At 43.4% G+C, this 21,468-nt stretch overlaps 1 protein-coding gene across 4 annotated transcripts in view; it reads right to left on the bottom strand.

Annotated features, from left to right (window-relative positions):
* The window catches only part of ZSWIM8 (zinc finger SWIM-type containing 8), a 2,719,879-nt gene that overhangs the window by 1,231,642 nt on the left and 1,466,769 nt on the right, over positions 1-21,468 (bottom strand). For all 4 annotated transcript variants that reach the window (XM_044056095.1, XM_044056097.1, XM_044056096.1 and 1 more), the window contains exon 11: positions 14,738-14,869. In XM_044056095.1, coding sequence (XP_043912030.1) covers positions 14,738-14,869 — 132 coding nt within the window. The remainder of the gene's footprint in view (positions 1-14,737; positions 14,870-21,468) is intronic.

Below are 21,468 nucleotides of genomic sequence, written 5' to 3'. Positions count from 1 at the left end.
GTTAGTTCTAAGCGAAACCCTATCCTTATGAAAAACCAGATAAGGAGAACGAATACAGAGGGCCTGAATCTCAGAAACTCTTCTTGCAGAAGTAACAGCCAGCAAAAATATAGTTTTCCACGTCAATAACTTTAAAGAACACGTAGCAGACGGTTCGAAAGGAGGTAGAATTAGGGATGCCAACATTAAGTTTAGATCCCATTGCGGAGGAGGATGTTTCACAGGCGGTTTTAGGAGAAAAACTCCTCTTAAAAAGGCCTTGCATAACCTATGAGACATGATGTTATTGTCATGCAAGCCAACATGAAACTTGGAAATAGCAGCCAGTTGTACTTTGACTGTAGATGACGAAGATCCGGAATGAAAAACCTCCGCCAGGAAATCCAAAACAGAATGTACAGGAGCGGTAAAAGGATCAATATTTCTGGCGTTTGCCCAAATCGAAAAACGTCGCCACTTGCTAGCATAAATAGTTCTAGTGGACGACTTTAAGACACTAAAATGTCTCTGACTGAGTCAGAAATCATTGGTAGCCTGGCTAGGGAAGGAAGTGGAGCAACCAAGCAGTGAGGTTGAGAGAATGAATGGCCCGGTGCTGCTGACCCGACTGGTGGATCAAAAGATCCGGAACTGGGTCCAGATGCCAGGGCTGCACCAGAAGATGATGATGTAGAGACGGAAACCAAATTTGTCGAGGCCAATATGGAGCAATGAGGATCAATTTGGCTCTCAAAACGGTGGCTTTCTGAATGACTTGTGGAATCAATGGAAAGGGAGGAAAAGCATAAAGAAGTCCCCGAGGCCAATCCTGGGTTAGAGAGTCTCTCAAGGGTTGGCCTGGAAGGGGAAAAAGTGTGAAGTAATCTGGGCACTTGCTGTTTTGAGGGGTAGCGAAAAGATCGCAACAAGGGTGCCCCACTTCAGAAAAATCTGATCCACTACAGATTGATTGAGAGACCACTCGTGAGGCATCAGAATAGATCTGCTTAGCCTGTCCGCCAATAGGTTGGACCTGCCGGGGATGTGCGTTGCTATCAGAAACCGCTGAGAAGAGATCGCCCATTGCCAAAGTCTGAGAGCTTCTCGACATAAGGGATAGGACCTGGTTCCGCCCTGTTTGTTGATGTAGCAGACCACGGACATGTTGTCTGTCTGTACTGCAATAGTCCCCGTGGGAAGAAAGTCGTCGAGGGCTTGCAACGTTAAAAGCACTGCTCTCATCTCCAGGACATTTATGTGCAGGTGGTATTCTATGGGTTGCCACGTCCCGTGGACCATCCTGCCCTGATAATGCCCCCCCCACCCGATCAGAGAGGCATCCGTAGTGACTGTGGCAACTGGAGGAGGGGGAACAAAGGGTCGGCCCTGATGAAGAAGAGGGGAAGATATCCACCATAAGATGAGCCCTGCGACTGTGTTACCAAGATTTCGTGTCTCATGGGCAGATCGTGGTACGACCACTGCGTGAATAACATCCACTGCAGGAGACGCATGTGGAAGCAAGCCAGTGGAAGAAGAACAATGGCCGCAGCCATTAGGCCTAGAACTTTCAAGACAAACCTGGCTTTGATCTTGTTGCTTAGTAACAGAAGCTGAACAAATTTCTGGATGTCCAGAATCCTTTGATCTGTTAGCCTGGCTAACATTTTGACGGTATTTAACTCTGCCTATAAAGGTGATAGATTGGCAAGGCAGCAGAGAGATTTTTCAAATTTACCGAAATTCCTAGTCTCTTGCAAAGCTGTAGGGTGTAGTCTCTGGACCGAAGAAGCTGATGCTTGGAGGTGGCGGAGAGGAGCCAGTCGTCCAAATAAGGAAACACCTGGAATCCTCGGCGTCTCAGGTGAGCTGTGACCACTGCCATGCATTTGGTGAACACTCTGGGGCTGAAGTAAGGCCAAAGGGCAGTGCTCTGAATTGGTAATGACTGGCTCCCAGCCGAAGCGGAGAAACCTTCTGGAGCGCCTGTGAATCTTTATGTGATAGTACGCATCTTGAAGGTCTATAGAGCACATCCAGTTGTCCTTGCCCAGAAAGGGCAGAATGGATTGCAGCGTGACCATCCGAATCTTGCCTTTTGACAGACTTGTTTAGTCTGCTTAGGTCTAGTATTGGTCTCCAATCTCCGTCCTTTTGGGGACCAAAAGAATCTTGAGTAGAAGCCGGATCCTACTTGGTCTGCCGGCACTGTCTGGATGGCTCTTTTTTCCAGGAGTTTTGAAACTTCCTGTCTTGCCAAATCCCTTTGACCGGGTGAGATGTCTGGAAGGGATTGTAGAGGTCGGGAAACCTTCGAAGGGATTTTGTAACCCTCGGATATGATCGACTGTACCCACTTCTCTTGGGATAGGGATTGCCAGGCTACTGGGTACAGCGAAATTCTTCGCCCGACTGCCTCCAAGGGTGGACAGTCGGGCAACACCTCAGGGATGCTGAAAGGGCTTCTCAGGAAGAGACTCCCTCTTGCCCTGGTTCTGAGGACCCCCCCCTGCCTCTAGGGCGTCTATTATTGTTACCCCTCTGCCTCTGGGGTAAAATGATCACGTGTGTCCCGTGTAGATGCTTGGGCTTTAGGGAACCACATCTTCCCCCCCTTCTGACCCTTGGGATATGGTCTAGAAGGAGTGGAAAACTGGACTCCAACGGCAGTAAGAGTTTTACCGTCCTGCTCACATCTGGTCAAAGTATCCTTCACCTGAGGTCCGAACAAAGCCGAACCGTCAAAGGGGGTGTTGGTGAAGGACGCCTTAAAGGGGTCCACAAAATTACACAGCCGCATCCAGGCTTGGCGTCTAAGAGCAACCCCTGTGCCTGCGGCCCTGCTCGCTCCATCGGCCGCATAAGATATGAGCCGCATGGAGGAGTTAGATATGGAATTCAGGACAGCAAGCTGTGAGGCAATCTTTTCCTGAGCCCCAGCAGCAGAAGGATCCTGGACAACTTCTCCCAGTTCCTTGAGAATATCTCGTTGAAGCCTGGTGAAGTGACAAAGGTAATTCAGCGAACGCATAGCAAAGGTCGCTGAAGAAAACATCCGCTTTCCATACCTGTCCATGGTCCTAGAATCCTTATTAGGAGGATGGACAGGCACTGAAGGATCCGCCAGTTCCTTCTTAGTGGCCGCCGCCACCACCATAGCATCCACAGAGACACCTTTGGACAGGAACTGTTTATCCGAAGGGGCCGTGATAAACTTGGATGGTCTCCTGGGGACAGGTTCCACAGAATCTGGAGCCGCCCACGCCTTCCGAGCCACTACCTGCATGAGTGGGTCGAAAGGCGGAGACACCCAGGAGGTGGAGGGTCGGGATCCAAAAGCCTCCAGGTATACCGACTCATCCTCGGAGGGGTCAATGGAGGGCCAATTCCCCCTCTGTTTGAGGAGCTCAAGGATGTCTGAAAAGGAGACATCCTCAGAGGGGGACGTGGGGAACCCTCCGACTCATCTAATTCGGTATCAGATGTAGTAGACTCAGGGGAGTCTGTGTGTTTCCTCTTATACGTACTCTTCCGAGGGGGTTCCCCTGCAGGATCAGGAGAAACCTCGGAAGAGGAGGAAATTCCCAGTGGGGAAACCTGGGGCTATGGATCCCTGGGCCTGAGAGCAAGAGGCTGGCAAGAGGCATCTGCAGGCACTGATGAGGGAGGAGCTAGAGGGATAGACCGTTGACCAGGCTCAGAGGCCAGGACACTCCTCATCACCTCAAAGGCTCCCCTCCCCGGGAGACCGGAACACACCCGCTCCGAAGAAACAGGAATGGTCGGCTCCAAGGAGAGAGAAGGCTCCGAGGCCGATGGAGCCGAGCTTACCAAAGCCGAAGCCCCGAGAGGGAGAGCGGGGTCGGACAAGGGTCCGATGCCACTAGCCCCCTCGGAGCCGACAGTGGAAACCCGACGACCGGACCCCTCCAAGGAAGGTCTCAAGGAGGAGATCGGAGCCGAAGACGACGGAGCCGAAGGATGTATCGGCTCTGGCATCGAAACAGTCGCTGTCCCAAGAAGCTCCGGCTCCGAACTCTGGTGTGGAGTCGGAGGAGGAATCTCAAGAATCGGGGCTATAGCCGAAGTCTGTTGAGACGGGCTATGGAGCATTTGGGCCAGTGTCTGAGACTTCAACAGCCTGCTTACCACCCTCTCCAAATCGTGGTCAGACAGCCTGGAAGATCTCGAAGATCGGCTCCGATGGCTCCGCTCCGACAAAAGAGGAGACCCCAGAGCCGAGTGAATACTTAGTATCAAGGGGACCGGATCTCTACGGGTCGAAGCCATCGGAGCCGGTCCCTTGAACCCCAGATGGAGCCGAGGATATCTCGGCTCCGATGCTGGATAAAGTGTCGGCTTCAGCTGGAGCCGACAAGGCCACAGTAGTCAGGGTATCGGAGCCGGTCGGCACCGAACGCACTACTCTAACAGAAGAAGTATCGACTCCAGCCGGAGCAGATATCGGCTCCGACGGAGCCGGAGCCACCGGAGGAGGCTTGGACACTGTAGCCTGAACCTTCGGTGGCTTAAGAGGTTTTCCTGCCCCTGACTTAAGAGGAGAACCTTCAGGTTTAAGTAAACCTCGGAGGATTAATTTGTTCCTCCTTTCCTGCAGGACTCTCTGGCTAAAAGCATGACACAATGCACAGGAGTCCTGCAGGTGCAAAGGCCCCAGGCAATAAACACAAGAAGTGTGACCGTCTGTCAGAGACATTTTCTGACAGCACTGGTCACACTTCTTGAAGCCTGAGACCTTGCCTTCTTTTGACATCCTAGAAGGGAAACACAAACAGTCCCAACAAACACACCAATTAATCCCTTACACAGACACACAGGAAGGGAATAACTTGGGGAACTAGGCCTGACTAAAACTTTAAACTGAAAACTATTTAAAAAAGTTTAAAAGGAAGGGAATAGGGTGGGCTGTAACTAAGTACAGGCTAATCTAACACTAAAGGGAAAAAATAAACCCCTAACTGAACTTTTTCTTCTTTAACAAGAAAAAACTTACCTCAGCTGGCAAAGGAGACCTCTTTCGCTAAGCGGCAAACGAGATCTGGGGTAGTTCCGCCTTGCATCATGGGATATAGGGTTGCCTCGAGCTGGTAAAAGGAGTTCTCGAGCTAAAGCAAGTGCCGAGTCGGAGCCGAGGATCGGCTCCGAACCCATCCAGCAAGAATGAAGGCGAGATTGACAACTTAACATCAATTTTTGCGTAACTATTGGCAAATGGGGTACCCATGGCCACCCCCCCACTGTTGCCAATAGATGTCTCCTTCAAACATGAAGACATTATGCTCAACAACTATTTTCAATAATGTGCAAATACCTTCAGTTCTGTTCTCTGTATAGTCCGTTTCCTTGATCAAAAAAATTAACCAAAATTATGCCTAAATCATTAGGAATAACAGTAAACAGACTTTGCACATCCATCGTAACCATGATATATTTACTATTAGTCCTTTCTTGTCACATGTATTGGTTCAAAGTGGTTAGAAAATGCTCAGTACCTTTGAGCACAGCTTATGCTTTTTGTAGAAGCCTCTTTAGTTGTTGTTCAATGTAAACACAGGCTAGTTCTGTGGCCCATCCTGCTCCAGCCGCTATCGGTCGCATCAGAGGATTTGTTGGATGTTTATGTAATTTAGGAAGTTCATTGAAAACTGGTGTAACCGGATATTCCACATTCAGATATTCAAATAATTCTGTTGTAATCAAATTATTCCTATGCAGACTCATAAGTATGCTTTTAATACAGATTTTTAGCTTGGTCAATTCACTTCAAGTAATGTACTTATATGTCTTATCCCTCAGTAGAGCTTGCATCTTATTAAGATAGAAAATTTTGTCTAATAGGACTATGGCCCCTCCTTTGCCTGCTGGTTTTACAATTAAGTCAGGTACTTTACATAATTCATGTAGGGCCTTTCTTTCTTCCTTTGTTCCATAATGAAAACAGTGTTGTCGTTGTCTTAGTCTATCATTTATTTCTTTTTCACAGACTTTGATTAAAGTCTCTACTGTATGACTGAACTGTGGGATGAATACACTTGTTTTTTTATAAATATTGACTTACTGTTTATTGTTAACTCTAAATAAATGCTTGCGCATTAATTCCCTGCCATAGTTTCTCAGTTCCATAGCTACATCATTCATACTCGATCCAGTAGCTAGTATACATTTCCAACCCTGATTTAAAAGAGATACATGTGTCTCATTTATAGGAAATGTGGATAAATTCATAACTAGCATATTCTCCTCATCTATTTTAGCATTTACTTCTCTAGTCATAATTTCCTCCTTTTCCTGCCTCTGTTCTGTGAACGTGGCCCCTGCTTGTTCTGTTGTTCTCTTACTTGTAAAGAGATGGAAAAGCAGTTGGCATTGGAAAATTTTTTTTAGGCCTTGCACCTAAATTGCCCATGTTACTTGTACTGAGTTCATTCACATTATTCACTGTTGGTGTGTTAGTATTTAATGTTTCTGTTTCTACACATGCCATATCTATATTGGCAGCAGCTGTTTCTAATTCATCTTGCACTCCTGTTCTTTTTATATTATTACTAGAACAAAGCCAAGCAAACACATCCTTCGTAACAATCTTCAAAATCTCTTAGTTTTTAATCGCTGTGTGCTCAAGCTTGTTGTCAAACAATATTTTAAAATACAAATCATCTAGCTTATCATGACAAGTCTTGGACTCGAAACCACTTTAAAGTTCTTGCATCAAAGTTTCAACAGTCACCAGCAATTCATTCTCTTTAGGTGTAAAAAAACTCTATCAATAGTCTTATATAATTAAAGCTTACCTCCAGATGGAGGGACTGCCATTTTTCTACCAAGTCTGGAAATACTAGGTCGTAAGAGGGCATCAATAAAATCCTAAGCCTTTTCGGTATAATTTTGGTGATGTAGGCATGCCTCCATATGAAGGCGTTGCCACTGTAGTCTCTTCAATTTGTAGAAGGAGGTCTCTAGCTCTTTAAGCTTCTTATTAAAAACTTCCATATCTCCATTAATGCATCTCTCTTCCTCTTCATCAGTTCTAACCTCACAGCTAAAGGAGAGATTTAACAGAGGATTCATGGTCAGACGTGCAGGATTTCTTTCCATGTCCTGCCTGACAGCCATATGATGCCTTTTTGGGCGATAATCCAATTCAATCTCCGATAGCAAATTTCCCTCCGCTATGTGTAGTCTCCTTTCAGATAACAGTTCAATAAAATATCCAAAAATATCAAGGTAGACCACCAGCGAACAACACTGTAGCAAAATAGAAACTAAGAAATATTCCAGAGTTGTCACCACAACTGGGAATGTCCAAAGCACAAACAGATGTAAACACTTGGATAAATTCCAGCAAAACTTTAATAAAACAACGCAAATAAAACATAAAAGATGAGCGCTTTCGGGTCCAGGAAATAACCCTTCTTCAGCTCTAAGTCTCATAATGATGACTTCAGCTTTTAAAGAGCAAAGAGCCAATCAAAGAGATCTCCTAAGCCGACACCCCCAGGGGCCGACTTCAATGAATAATTAAAATCCAAGCCTAAAAACCTAAAGACAACAAACACATCAGTCAACATTATTTTCTAAGTAAATGCCTGTTAAGGGCCAGTTTCAATGGATAATTAGAGTTCAGTCCAGGAGATCTATATGCTTGCATCATTCCAATCAATCCATCGCATTTCAGTTAAATTCAGTTCTGTTATTCAGACCTGACAGTTTAAAGAGAGGATGTCAAAACATATAAGTGACGTTCATCTAGGTGAGTTTAAGAATCTGTTAGCAAAACACGTAAAGGAGAATACTGGTCACAAGTTTTGTTTTAGAGTTTTACAAGTTGTTTTGGATAATCTTAGAGGTGGAGATCTGAATAACAGAACTGAATTAACTGAAATGCGATGGACTGGAATGATGCAAGCATATAGATCTCCTGGAGTGAAGTCTAATTATCCACTGAAGCCTGCTCCCTTCAAAAAGGCATTTGAGATTTGTAAGGAAGCTATAGATTTTGTCATTCTGCCCAATGTAGAAGCTTGAAATAGCTTGCATTTTGAAAGTGTAATAGCTGCATCCTCTGTGGAAAGCTCAGACAAGAATTCTAAAATGGAAGGAATAGTTGCAGAGTAAGGATCTAAACCTTTTGACACTACCCAAAAGGAAACCCTCTTCCATTTACTATGACAGGTCATCTTAGTGGACTGTTTTTGGGATGGTGATAGGATTCGGACAACTGAGGTAGGCAGCTTGGCATCTCTGGCTAAGGTTAAAACTAGAGGAACAAAGCAGCTAACTTCATGGATTTCTGGTCTGGAGAAAGCAGTCTAGACAGGTGTGTTGATAGGTTTGCATATTGATCCAACAATTCATAGTGGATATACTAGCAGAGGCCACAGTAAGGGAAACCACATCTTGTTATGGCCAGAAGGGGGCAATGACATCACTCTGGCCTTGCACACTCTTGATTTCTGTATGAATTTTGTTCATTAAGGGCAAAGGGGGAAAGCACAGAGGAGACCTGGGGGACAGTAGTGAACTAGAGCATCCCTTGGTGACTGGCACTGCAGAAGGATCAGGGCAAAGTAACTGATGCATTTGCTGTTTAGGTAAGATGCAAAAAGACTGCAGCAGGGTTGGCCCAGTGATAGACAATCAAGGTTGACTGCTGGACTGAATGACCACCTGCAAGGCGTTAAGTTAGTTCTGCTCAATATGTCATCTAGCACACTGGACATTCCCGGTATGTGTGCCACAATCAGAAAGCTATGAGAAGACATCGCCCAAAGTCAAACTCTCATGAACTCTCAACACAGGAGACAGGAGTGTGTTCCCCCCTGTCTGCTGATGTACCAAACTACCAACACATTGTCTGATGGTACAACTATCACACCATCAGGGAGGGCATCTGAAATGGCTGCAATGTTAAGAGGACTGCCCTCATCTCCAAGAAATTGATGTGAATGTTGGCCTCTGTGTGTTACAAGTACCTTGGAACGCTTTCCCTTCGAAATGCCCTCCACTCGAAGAGATGCATCTGTGGTCACTACAACCAAAGCTGGATCCATACAGAATGGACTTCCTTTGATCTCTGAAGGAGACTTTATCCACCAGGAATTGTGCTGTTTGCAGACTTGGGTTAGACAAATTTTTGTGTATTGTGGATAAATGATTTGGGGCCACTGCACCACTAGAGTCCACTAAAACACTCTGATGTACAATCTGGCTAGTGGCACCATGAGGACTGCAGAAGCCATTAGGCCTAAGAAGCAGAGAATTAGTCTTTCCGGAGGAGAAGGGTGATGCTGAACTTGACTGGACGTGAGGAGCAGGGAAACTTCCCTGTAGTGAGGAAGCCTATCTGTAAACTTGAATCTAGGTGACATCCAATAAATTCTATCTGCTGAATAGGGGTAAGAGGACTTTTGTTTAGGTTGACTGTAATCCCCAATTCATGCATTAGATGGAGCAAAAGGTCCAGATGGTTCGATAACTGGTCACTGGAGGTAGCTATGAGAAGCCTGTTGAGGTATAGGAAAACATGGATCACTAGCAGGTGAAGATGCAATGCCATTGTTGCCATCATCTTGGTCAGCACCCTGGGGGTTGTGGTGAAAAAGAAAGGCAGAGCTCCAAAGTGATAATGACTGGTCCCCTGCCAGAAATAGAGGAATCTCCTTGAATGCTTCTCTACCTTTACTGGATAGTATGCATCTTTCAGATCTGTGCAGCACATGCAATCGTTCTTCCTCAGAAGAGGCAAAAATGGACTGAATTTTGACCATCCTAAATTTTGTCTTTTTCGCATATTGGTTTAAGTGACTTAGGTCCAAGATTGGTCTGAGGTCCCCCGTTTTCTTGGGGACTAAAAAGAACATGAGTAGACTCTGGACTCTAATTGGTTTTCAGGGACATGATGGATGACTCTCTTTCCTAGCAGCCTGGAAATGTCATCTGCTCCTGTGAGTTCCCACTGACTGGGTGGAAAACTGGGGGCTTTTTTGTTCTTCATAGGAGGAAGGGAAAATTATATGGAATAGCCTCTGGAAATTAACTTTAGCACCCAAGAATCCATTATGTTTTTCCAGGCTTGTGTGTGCAGAATCAAGCAACTCAGCTTAAAGGTCTTTTTGGTAAAGGACCCACGAATGCTCTGGTTATGCGGTCCGCCTCTCCCTTTAGGGTGATGCCCATTGTAGGTGCCTCCTCTTCTGCCATGAGAAGGTCCATGACCCGGACTGTCCTCAAAATAGCTCTGTGATTTACAGAACCACATTTTTTCCCAGCCTCTGGTTTTTACAGTAGGTTCTCTGCGAGGTGGAAAAACAGATTCCCATTACCGAGAAAGTCTCATCTTGCTGACTCTTGGTTGGTGTGTCTTACCTCTGGTCTAAATACAGTACAGCCATCAAAGGGGGCAGTGATAAAGGAAGTCTTAAAGCTTTCAGAAAAGTCACATATTAATCCAGGTGTGCCAAAGCATGGTGATGCAAGTGCCTACTGCTCCAGACATGCCATCAGCTGCATTATAAGCAGCTGCATGGCTACACGGCAAAGTAGACTGAGGGAAAGAAAGCGAGTCCACAGTCTTCTGAACGCCCTCAACAGATTACCCAAGAGAGACTTGGAAAGCTCCTTGGTCAAGTTTCTCTGAAATCTGGGCTAAGTAATTTGGTGCTCTAAGTGTGAAAGTCAGTGAAGTGTACATCTGTTTCCCTAAATGGTTCATAGTTCTAGAGTCTCTGTTAGGGAGATGGTCTTGAGAACTTTCCAATGACTGTTCCATTTTAGTGGTTGCTGCTACCACCACTGAACCTACTGGTGGACCTTTGCTCCAATGCTGTCTCTTTTGGGGCTGCCAAAATTCTATCAAGTCTTTTAAGAATGGGTTCTACCATGTCAGGGCCATTCCATGCCCACTGAGCCATGAGATCAATGAGTAGGTCAATGGGTGGTACCATCCAAGATAAAGTTGAGCCAAAACCAAAGGCTTCAGGAACACAGACTTATCTGGTGAAGGGCTATCTGTGACCCCCCCCCCCCTCTGCTTCATTAGTTAAGAGGATCTCACCAAAGGCAATGTCTTCAGAGGGGGATCTAGGGGAGACCTGGCCTTCATCAAAGTCTGTGTCTTCAGTAGAAGACTCTGGATAAGAGTCTACTGTGCTTTCATTTTCATGTCTTTTTCTTTTGAACTAATTCAGGTTGGAGCTCAGAAATTTCCAATCAGACTAGGAGCTAATTTAGTATCTAGCCTGACAGGTCTGTGGCAAAGACTGTCCCTGTCTGACAGGTAGATGGGAAGGAGAAGCAGATTTCTGCTGCAGGTTCAGATGGAACTGAACTGGATGAGTGCACCTTCTCCCTCAGCATCGACAGGACCCTCCCAATAGCCTTGAAGGCAGAGGACACCATCGGCTTCATAGGCCTCCTCCTATCCTCAGACAGGAAAGACGCATTGGAACCAATGGGTCTAGACCCAAAACTGATATCGGGGTTGAGTTATTGAGTGCTAAGGTGCAGAGGGGAAGGGATGGGATGTTGACACATTCCCCCAGAGACCCAGCCTTGAAGCTTCAGCTTAATCTCTTCCAGATCAGAACATATTGGAGTTGAAATAACTGACTGTCGGCTCCAGCAAAGGCACTCCAAGACAGACTGGATCCAAATTAGTCAGGTTGGAAGGCTGGACAGAGACCGAAGAAGGAACAGGAGGGCTGGTTGGCACATTCCGAGAAGAAGGTACAGAGAGAACCTCGAGCTGGATCTGTGTTCCAAGGAACTTCCTCATCATCCTGCTGATGTCTTGCCCAGTCAGGCTTCTGTATGACAGCAGAAGAAGCCACTGAAAGTAGTCTTGAATATCACTGCTCACTGGGTCCAGAGACAACCATAACCAAAGTGGTGACTGACTGATCCAACAAACTCTCATTTTGACCATCGAGGAACTTTCAGATCTGACTTGAACAATGACAATCTGGGTAGCGTGTCTTCGATCTCTCCAAATCTAACATCACCTCCTCTTTCATCTTCTCCTTCTCTCTCTCTCTACTCTCTTCCTCTTTTTCTCTTTCTCCTCGTCTGTTTGTTTTTTGGCCTCTTGCCCTAGTTCATTTGGGAGGAGGATGCGGAAGTAGAAGATATTGCAGACCCAGTCTGTGGTGGCAGGAAGACCCTTGACAATGAGTTTCTCCCTCCTGGTCTGGAGAGTCCTAGAGTTAAATGAAGCACAAGCCTGACACTGAGTGTCAAGATGAGTAGTGCCAAAACAATAAACACAAAGCATATATGGATTCCAGAGCACTTTTTAAAACCTTGACCATCTGCCATAATGTCCACTACCACTGTAAACTAATCACAAACTAACACACACATACAACTAAGAGTGTGTGTGTGTGTGTGTGTGTGTGTGTGTGTGTGTGTGTGCGCGTGTGTATATACACATACATATCATCATCTCCTTTCAGCTTATCCCGGTTAGGGGTCGCCACAGCAGATCACTGGTCCGCTCATGATTGGCAGTGGAGTTTTACAATGTCGAGTTGCCAGTCCGGCGCCCAACCTCCCATAAAAGGGGCACACACAAACACACACACACACACACACACACACACACACACACACACACACACACACCTAGGGCCAATTTAGTGTGTCCAATCCACCTACAGCATATGTCTTTGGGATGTGTGAGGAAACTGGAGCACCCAGAGGAAACCCACACGACCACAGGGAGGACATGCAAACTCCGCACAGAAGGCACCCCAGCCGAGAAACAAACTGAAGAACCTCTTGTGTGAGGCAGCAATGCTAACCGCTGCACTACTGTGGCCGCCCCATGTATACATACATACACACACACACACACACACACACACACACACACACACACACACACAGACTATCCTAAACCTTATGAAACACTATAAAACCAAGTACTTTAAAGTACTACTGAATATTATAAAAGTGAGAAAGAACACACACTAAACTTTACGACCATAAGCTCTAATGAACTATTTACCTATCTTAACATTAATTTTAAATTCTAACCTAAACTACACACCCAAAACTGGAGAGAAAAAATCTCTCAGTACAGTGAGACGTACACTATAATAAGAGACAGCCACAAAAAAGGATACAGCAATAGCAATCCCTTGTAAAGACAACCAAATTCTTCAGAAGGCAAATGAGGTCTGAGGTAGAGTAGAGGGGAACTATGGGTAGGTCAGAGCACTGGAATCAAGAAGTTTAAGAGTCTGTGCTGAGGTCAGATCTGACAACTCATAACTGAATCCAATGAAAATAGATAACACTGGTTCAAAGGTTACAAAAGGACAGCAAGGTACACTGAGTGCTATACATACCCTAAATCACGGTACTTGCATTACATACAATGATTCAGAAATCAGGAAACAAAAAGTCTGCATGGCAGCTTATCGAAGAAATGGCACAGCATTAACTTGAAATTGTGTTTTTTTAGACAGTGTTTGTCAGAGGAAATTAAGAATTTCTTATAGATCAGGAGGAACTGAAATCATACATCAGACATATTCCTACAAATATGACAACCACAAAGTCCAATACACAGGAACATTCCTACTTTGGGATCCTTCTGTGTAAGGAGGTAGGAAGGTGCAGTAAGTATAGTTATGAATCTAAAAAGGGAAAGGGCCTTCAAAAAACTTGTGCTGCTATAAGACCCTAGAAAACAGATTGTGTAACTGCTGGCTAAGAGAGACTGGACCACTGTAGAGTTTCCGATTTCTGATTGCTTAAAAACTCAAGTTGATGCAAAACCTGTTATTCTATTAACTTCTTAAATGAATGGGAGTAACATTCAAAAACTGTCCCTGAAGTGGGGCCTTTACCTCCATTATATTTGGCTTTGCTCGGAATTTTTTTCTGTGCCCTTCTTCACTGCACTCTTTAGAAGTGGACTGGAGCCCCAGAGGACATTGTTCCAGTGACAGTGGGTGGCAAGAGTGCAAAGCTCAACAGAGGAAACATGGAAGAAGACTAAACATCTTACCTAGGTGCCAAGCAGTATGACTTAACAACTGGTAGTCTTTAACAGGGACTTGTTTCCCTGCAAGAACACTTTAGTCTGTAAGTTACTGAAGCAATACTGACAGCAACAGTAATTAAATAAATAAATACATCAGAAATGAAAGTACTGAGAATAGAGTATTCTGTGTTTCTCATCATTGTCTTTGGAGAAAAATAACTGGTGGACGCACTATGCCGAGCTGGGTAGACAGTCATGAAGGCTGAGTGCAGCATTCTGCCTCGGAAGCATACGCTACAAGATTCCTGCAGCTAAACCACCTCAAGTAAAATCTCACCTTTTTCTTTGTTTCTGCTTGTAGTTATTTTGTAATTTATTTAACAGACCACATTGAAAAACAAAATTAATTCATTATCTAAATGCATCAAAACAAAGAAAACATTATGTGAATGCTTAAAACAACTAGAAAAAGAAAACACTGCCAGCTCCAAAAGACTAAAAATCTAATGACACGTCAGTTAACACCACACAGCAAAGTATAGACCAATACTGCATTAATGGAGACCGATTAGTCACTGTTTTGTAAATTTTGGGTTTGCAGAACTGCACTACAGATATGAACATAGTTAATCCTGAAGTAGCTGATCCTTTCTGCTGCTTGTTCAGATATATTAAAAAGACCGCAAAATATCAAAGAAAAACAGTATACTACTGTAGCACTAAGATGTATGAAAAAGTGATATAACCAACCTTTGTCTGTGGCTGCTCCACCTTTAGATCTGGAGGATTAGCTAGTAAATCTCTAGCTAACTCGACTGCAAGTCGACAAGCTTCTGTACCATAACCATGAGCATACAAAGCTTCTGCACAGGCAAAAAGAATCTAGACAAAGTTAAAAGTTGGAACATTAGCAGCTAGTAAACAATGTTACGGTATACACACTACAAAACAGCTTTAGGATGTACTTAGAAGACTAATTGGGGATGATAAAGTATAATTCATTAACAAATCTCCTCTTCTTACATTCTTAAAAATTTAGTGGACCAGTGGGGCAAAAGAGCACTTAGGCTCACGTAAAGGTGTCTAAAATGTGCTCCTAGTCATTCATTATCCCCTTGTCAAAAAAAATGTTTAAATCAACTGTTCTGATGCATAAAAGGCAGCATAAACATGCTTTATGTTACATATATTTTAAAAATGCATGGAACATGTCAAGACTTGGAAACCTAGTAAGCTAGTTACCAAACAAACTGAAGACCCTGTATTAACAGTTCACTTACCTAGTTACCAAACAAACTGAAGACCCTGTATTCCCACAGGATGCATTCTTGGTAAACACTGAAGCCTGCAGATAGTCTTTCAATAGGTTACAGCAAGAAAGAGTACCCCAAAGAATTTACCTGCCTGGTAGACTCTCAAATGAAGATCCTAGGAGTTTTAACCTTTGAGGAAAGCCGGTTTACAACCCTATGCAAAATTATTTTTGGTCCTTTCAGTCTCTATTTAACACCTCCATGAGCCACCCACAAAACCCATACTTCAACAGGTCTCTGAAATAAAACTACGTTGACAAAAAAAAAATCTAGCAACTACTTTTTCCAAAGCTGAAGATTTGAGTAAGATCACTAACTTCTAACTCATTTCCTCTGTTTTACCCATACTTCTTGTCTCTGCCTTATCAACTCAAGTAACCAACAATCACGGCACCAAAGGCTTATTCTGCTACGTCTAGCATGTATTTAGACTGACCATAAATTACAACTCTTACAGCTTTTTTAAACTGTACTAATGAGTACAAAAACATGGAGCTGAGAAGCCTGACCCAAGCCACATTCACTGACTTAACTAGTCTGCAAAGCATGAACTGAGCAAAAATTATGCAGCTTGGTATTCCAAATTGTGCTGCTATCCACTTCTTTTATATCCTAGCTTCCTCCACTCTGCCTTCTTTCCCACCCTTCCCACCACAACTAGATCTGAGAGCTGTACAGGACTTTTAGTTCATTACTGTTGTCTAATTCTATAAACTTTCATCACAAATCCGTCCTTAAAAAAATCCTATTTACTGACAGCATCATTATCTACAGAAGCAAGAAACCACTTCACTTACCTAGTTACCAAACAAACTGAAGACCTTGTATTAACTGCCAGGCTCAGTACTAATACACCTTAAACATCTTTTATTAGTAACATAACAACTTAAAATAAATTCTGCAAAATGAAAACACTTTTTGGCCAGAAGACAAACTCACACTCTACCCCAAAATCTGTGCTGCAGTCTCCTCTCTAAACGTCTTCTCTGATGCAGTGCATCACTGCATATATCTGGGAAGACTGCTGGTCTTACTATATTTGATGGTTAGGTGTTCCCACTCTGTCAATAGCCTTTTAAAAGGAAATCCTTCCTTATAACACTTTCCATACTATGCTTACCTTCTACATTATATCTTTAGTCATTTGCTGCCTGGTCTGCAAGTAAACTGCCTCATAAATGATTCTCCTTTACTATCTAGCTAAAGTATGCTCCATTTACTAAAGTTTACTACGTCTTCAAGTTTTATCATGTTCCATGTATTTCTAAAATGTGTGCGCACATATATACTTAATTTCTACTGTTTGCGACACATTTTTTCTATCGGAAATGAGTACATTTTTACACACATTAATAAATGAACAGACAAAAAGGAAGTCAGTAGCGCAATTCAGAAGTGATAATGCATCCCAAGAAGTGATAATGTATCCCATGAAGAGCCTAACAGCCACTTTACAGAATGCCCAGCTACTTAAGATCCACATATCCCTGTTCTCTGACCTGTAAAATGTTCTTCCTAAACTACTGCACTTGACATAAAACTCTTCAAACTGTACAGTGTAATTTGCACTCTGGTGTCTGTCATTCCTCCTATCAGATAATAAAGTCTGTGCCACTGACAGTGCCTGCAAATTTTATACAGCATACTCTGGAAATCAAGGTCTACTGTTGCCTGTAACGTTCTGTGTCTTTATAATGATTTCAAACTACTGTGTAACACAGCTGTGAGGGTTTCAAATTATTCTGTATTATCTTTCTCCTCACTACCTGCCTTAGGTTGAGAAACAATCACTGGAGGATACCATCCAGGCAGCCATGTGGTCTTTTCTGATCATGGCCCAAGTCCCAAACCCTGACAGCTGATAAGCATGCTTATATATGTGAGGAAAGGACTTATGACTTGTAATGCTGTCTCCATCTAACACCGATGTGAATACTTCTGCACATGATCCCACAAAGGGCTACAATGTCACCATGGACTGGAAGCGACAGCAGCATGTTTCTGGCCTATATGCCACATTATACTTTTCCTCTATCACAGGAGTCAACACTGCAAAGGAGCAAACAACACCTCTCCCCCTCTACACATAAACACACAAAAAAAAAAGATAAGTGAACTGTCGCTCTAACCATAGCTAGGTTATCTAACGACTCCCCTAAGTTGAGGAGTAGAAAAAAAAGCAGCTCCTCTGCCTTGAAATGTAGCGCAACTAAAAATACAATAGCAGGTACTGAATTATTGCATCTTCATCTGTTGCTCACATCCCCTAATACCATAAACCCAGGGCAGCTGCCACCTCATCCTGCCCTAGCTACACCTCTGTCCTAACTGAACTCCTGAATCATCTGGATTGTAGTCAGGGCTTTAACAATCTATACCATGAATCCAAAAGGGGACAATATCTTACATAAGCTCCCTCTATTTAACATTCAACTGCAGTTTTCTGTTATCTACCACTTTAAGCAGACTGCCATAATCAGAAATGCAAGAAAATGTGAATCACGATGAAAGGTGCACTTAAACCACTTGCAAACCAGCATTTCAAAAAGTGGGAAATGAATGGCAGAATTAAAAGCTAACAAAGGCTGCTCTCTTGCATACAAGGATAAAGCCCTGACTACGTCACACGCAATCACAGTTCAAATGCTGGCTCAGATGCACACAGAAGCTTGTCGGGGAGAATGGGAGTAAGTGATCAATGGTGACACTGCGGGGGCAGCTCTGGTTTGCACCACAGGTAACACCTAGCAGAAGCACTGTCTACCCAGTGGAATTATGAGGAGGTTGAGCTTGTGCAACCATAATGAACTTGCACAAAGTAGCTGAGGCCAAACCAGCATGTGAAAGCATGTTTCCCCTCAGGAGGCAAAAACAACTCTGGGCTGGGAGGAGCAGCCAAGTTGTTAGATGTTGCTCTTCAGCTGGGGGTGGCGGATAGGCTGCCCCCCACCACCATCACCAAAGGCCCAGCAAAGCTGACTGTATCCCTGCCACCCAACATTTGGGAATGAAGGACTAACGGGGATTCACAGGAAGGAACAAATAGTCTGTAGGACTACTGACTAGGCCATAAATACTCAAGCTCCCTTACTGCCTAATTGAATGGGTCAACTGGGTGAAGGTAAAGAAGCCAATGGGCAAGGTCCGGGGGGCAGTTAAAAATGCACACAAAAGTAACTTTTAAGCAATAAACAGAATAAGGAGGCCACAACAACAAATCATACACATCAACCTAAACCTATCAAATATACCTTTGTAATTATTATTTTTGTATTTATTTTTTGGCTTTGTACCCCTCAATTTATTTTTATTTTGTTGACCTGATTAGTTCCCATCAGGCATAACCTAATTTCTGGGAAGAAGCGAGGTTGTACACCAGGGGAGATTACTCTGCTTTTTGCAGCTGATTGCAATTAATACAACACAGAAAATAATATGCTTATTATTAATATTATTACTACTACTACTACTATTACTATTATTAATAGAAAAGTAGAAAAATGAAGGAAATGTGCTGCTGGAGCTACCAAATGAGAAATAACCAGATACTGCCAAGCGGTCTGTTGTAGAACAATGTTATACATGACTACAAAGACAAGGAGGAGTTGGAGATAACACAGTTGGGAACTTCAAATGTAACCTTTCCAGTTACCCATGAAGCAGTTAAAAGGCTCTTCAAGTCATAAAAGCCAGGAACATGATGCTGCAAGCTGGCAAGCATTTATAGTAGAATGCAAGGAAGCCAGAATGCTGAAAAGGAATAGCTTTATGTGCAGCTGTGGTGAAAGCCAAGCAAAATGCACTTCACTTGTGTCTAACAATAAAAAAAGAGTTTTACTTTTAATTTCATTGCTAGTCTAACAGACCTGTGAATAGATATGTAATTTGGGATAATGTAATGCAACTCTTGGGAATTAAGGCTAAAGACATCAGGTCAGTAACAGTAGGGAACTGAAACGCTTTGCAACATAATGTTTGAGATCTTTTCCGTTGCTTAAAAGTTTCCACTGCTTGGGACACTTCTTTTCTACAAGGAGTGGGTACATTTTTACAAACATTAAAGTACAGACAAAAAAGGAAGTCAGTCATGCAATTCAGAAGTGACAATGTATCCCAACAAGCAGCATAATGGCTACTCACAGAATAATGTTAAATATATATATATATATATATATATATATATATATATATATATTTTTTTTTTTAATTTTATTTTGTTTAAGTTTGATGACCGGGGAAGTCCACTGGGCCATGAAGAGCCCATTTTCAGTCGAGGCCTGGGGAGAAAAGCTCCACAATAATTGCAAGTTACATTTCACATGTTACAAAACGACATAGTTCATACACCTAATTACATTTACAGATAAGCTCCATGATATTTGCAATTGGCTTGTCACAATGTTACAAAAATGAAAAGACATAATTCAATACACAAATTTCAACATTTACATAAAGTGAATATTTTTGTTATAAACTCAATTGTAGGTTTAACATTTCAAAATATATAGCAACTAGCCATTAGTAGGTTAGGAAAATATTATGCATGGAGAGGGTAATAGTATATTTGAGAGTGGAGAGTATAGTACAATAGATATTAGAGAGAAAGCTAGTTTTTGGTAGGGGAGGGAATGTTTTGGGTGGGATGAAGTAATAGTAGAGGTAGCTGGATGAGTCAGTGCAAGGTGGAATGAGGGGGAGAGGGGTTTAAGTTGGAGCGTGGCAAGGGCATTCCCATTTGGTAGAAAGATGAGACAGTAGCTGAGATTTTAAATTTTTATGGTTAGGTAGGTTGTGTAGGTATGCAGAGAGAGAGTTCCACTGTTTAGCTAAGCAGTGGGACAGCATTAGATGGCCAGGAGGTCGTGCAGGTTTGTGGACCTGAAGGAGATTTTGTTTTTTGGATCTGAGTGAGCTGTTGGGAATGTAAGGTTTTAAGGAAGTAACGAGAGCTGGGCAGTTGGCAGGTTTAAAGAAGAGCTTGTGGGCAATGGTGAGTTGTAGGTAACTGAGGTACTTGGGTAGTTCAAACCAGTTGAGGGTGAGGAGGGAGTGGCAGTGGTGGGATGAGTTTTTTGAATTGGTTGCAAACTTGGAGATCTGCAGGATTCACATTTGGACCTATACCGATGGCCAAGATGGAGAATGGTGAAAAGAAGGGCACCATACATAAGGGAGGGGAGTAGGAAGGTGGATGCAAGAGTTTGACGGGTAGAGGGGCTTAGGAAGCGGTTGTGCCTGTATAGGAGACCTAACTTTTGGTGGGTTTTCTTGATTGCGGAGTGGATGTGGGTGTCATATTTTAGATCTTCAACAATAATGATGCCAAGAAGCTTGGTGTTGGGGATGATTTCAAGAAGGGTTCTGTTTTGGTTCTGTATGAAGAATGTGGATTTGTCAATGGAGGTTTTGATAGGGGGAAAAAAACATTAGTTTGGTTTTATTTGCATTTAGTGCCAGATGATTAGACTGCATCTAGGTTTCTTTTCTGGAGAAGGCAAGTTGGGTTTTTGCTAGGGGCTCAGAGAAGAAGGCTGAGCAGATGATTGTTGAGTTATCTGTATACTGGAAGATAGATGAGTCTGGGATGGATTGGCAAAAGTTGTTAATGAATAGGTTAAAGAGAAGAGGGCCAAAAATAGAACCTTGTGGGACACCTGTGAGTGTGGGAAGGAAGGGGGTGGTTAAAGTTTTCCACTGGACAGCTTGTTGCCGGTTGGACAACTAGCTGGAAAACCAGGCAATGGTGGTGGGAGAGAGGTGTACGGTGGAGAGTTGGGATATAAGTAGGGTGTGTGAGATGGTGTCAAAGGCCTTTGACAGATCTAGGAATAGTGTGGATACGAACTTGCCCGAGTCATGCTTGAGGTTTATGGTTTTAAGAAAGGAAAGGAAAGGACAGTCATGGTGCTGTGGCCAGGGCGGCAGCCATGTTGGGTAGGGGAGAGAAGACTGTTTAGTGTTAGGTGTGCCATACGTTGTGGTTGCATTGTTTTCTCTAGTATTTTAGAAAGAGGAGAAAGGATGGCAATAGGCCTAAAGTTGGTGGTATCAGTATTTTTGCCACCTTTGCGGAGGGGGATGATGTAAGCATGGCGCCAGATAAAAGGAATGTATGATTCTTATATGGATTTATTTATAAGAATAGAGATGGGATAGGCAATGCTGTGT

The sequence above is a fragment of the Protopterus annectens genome, chromosome 14.part0 (assembly GCF_019279795.1).
Source record: "Protopterus annectens isolate FY-2018-M chromosome 14.part0, PAN1.0, whole genome shotgun sequence".
NCBI lineage: Eukaryota > Metazoa > Chordata > Ceratodontiformes > Protopteridae > Protopterus > Protopterus annectens.
The sequence above is the reverse complement of the archived record's forward strand: the minus strand, read 5'-3'. Positions and strand labels throughout refer to the sequence as shown.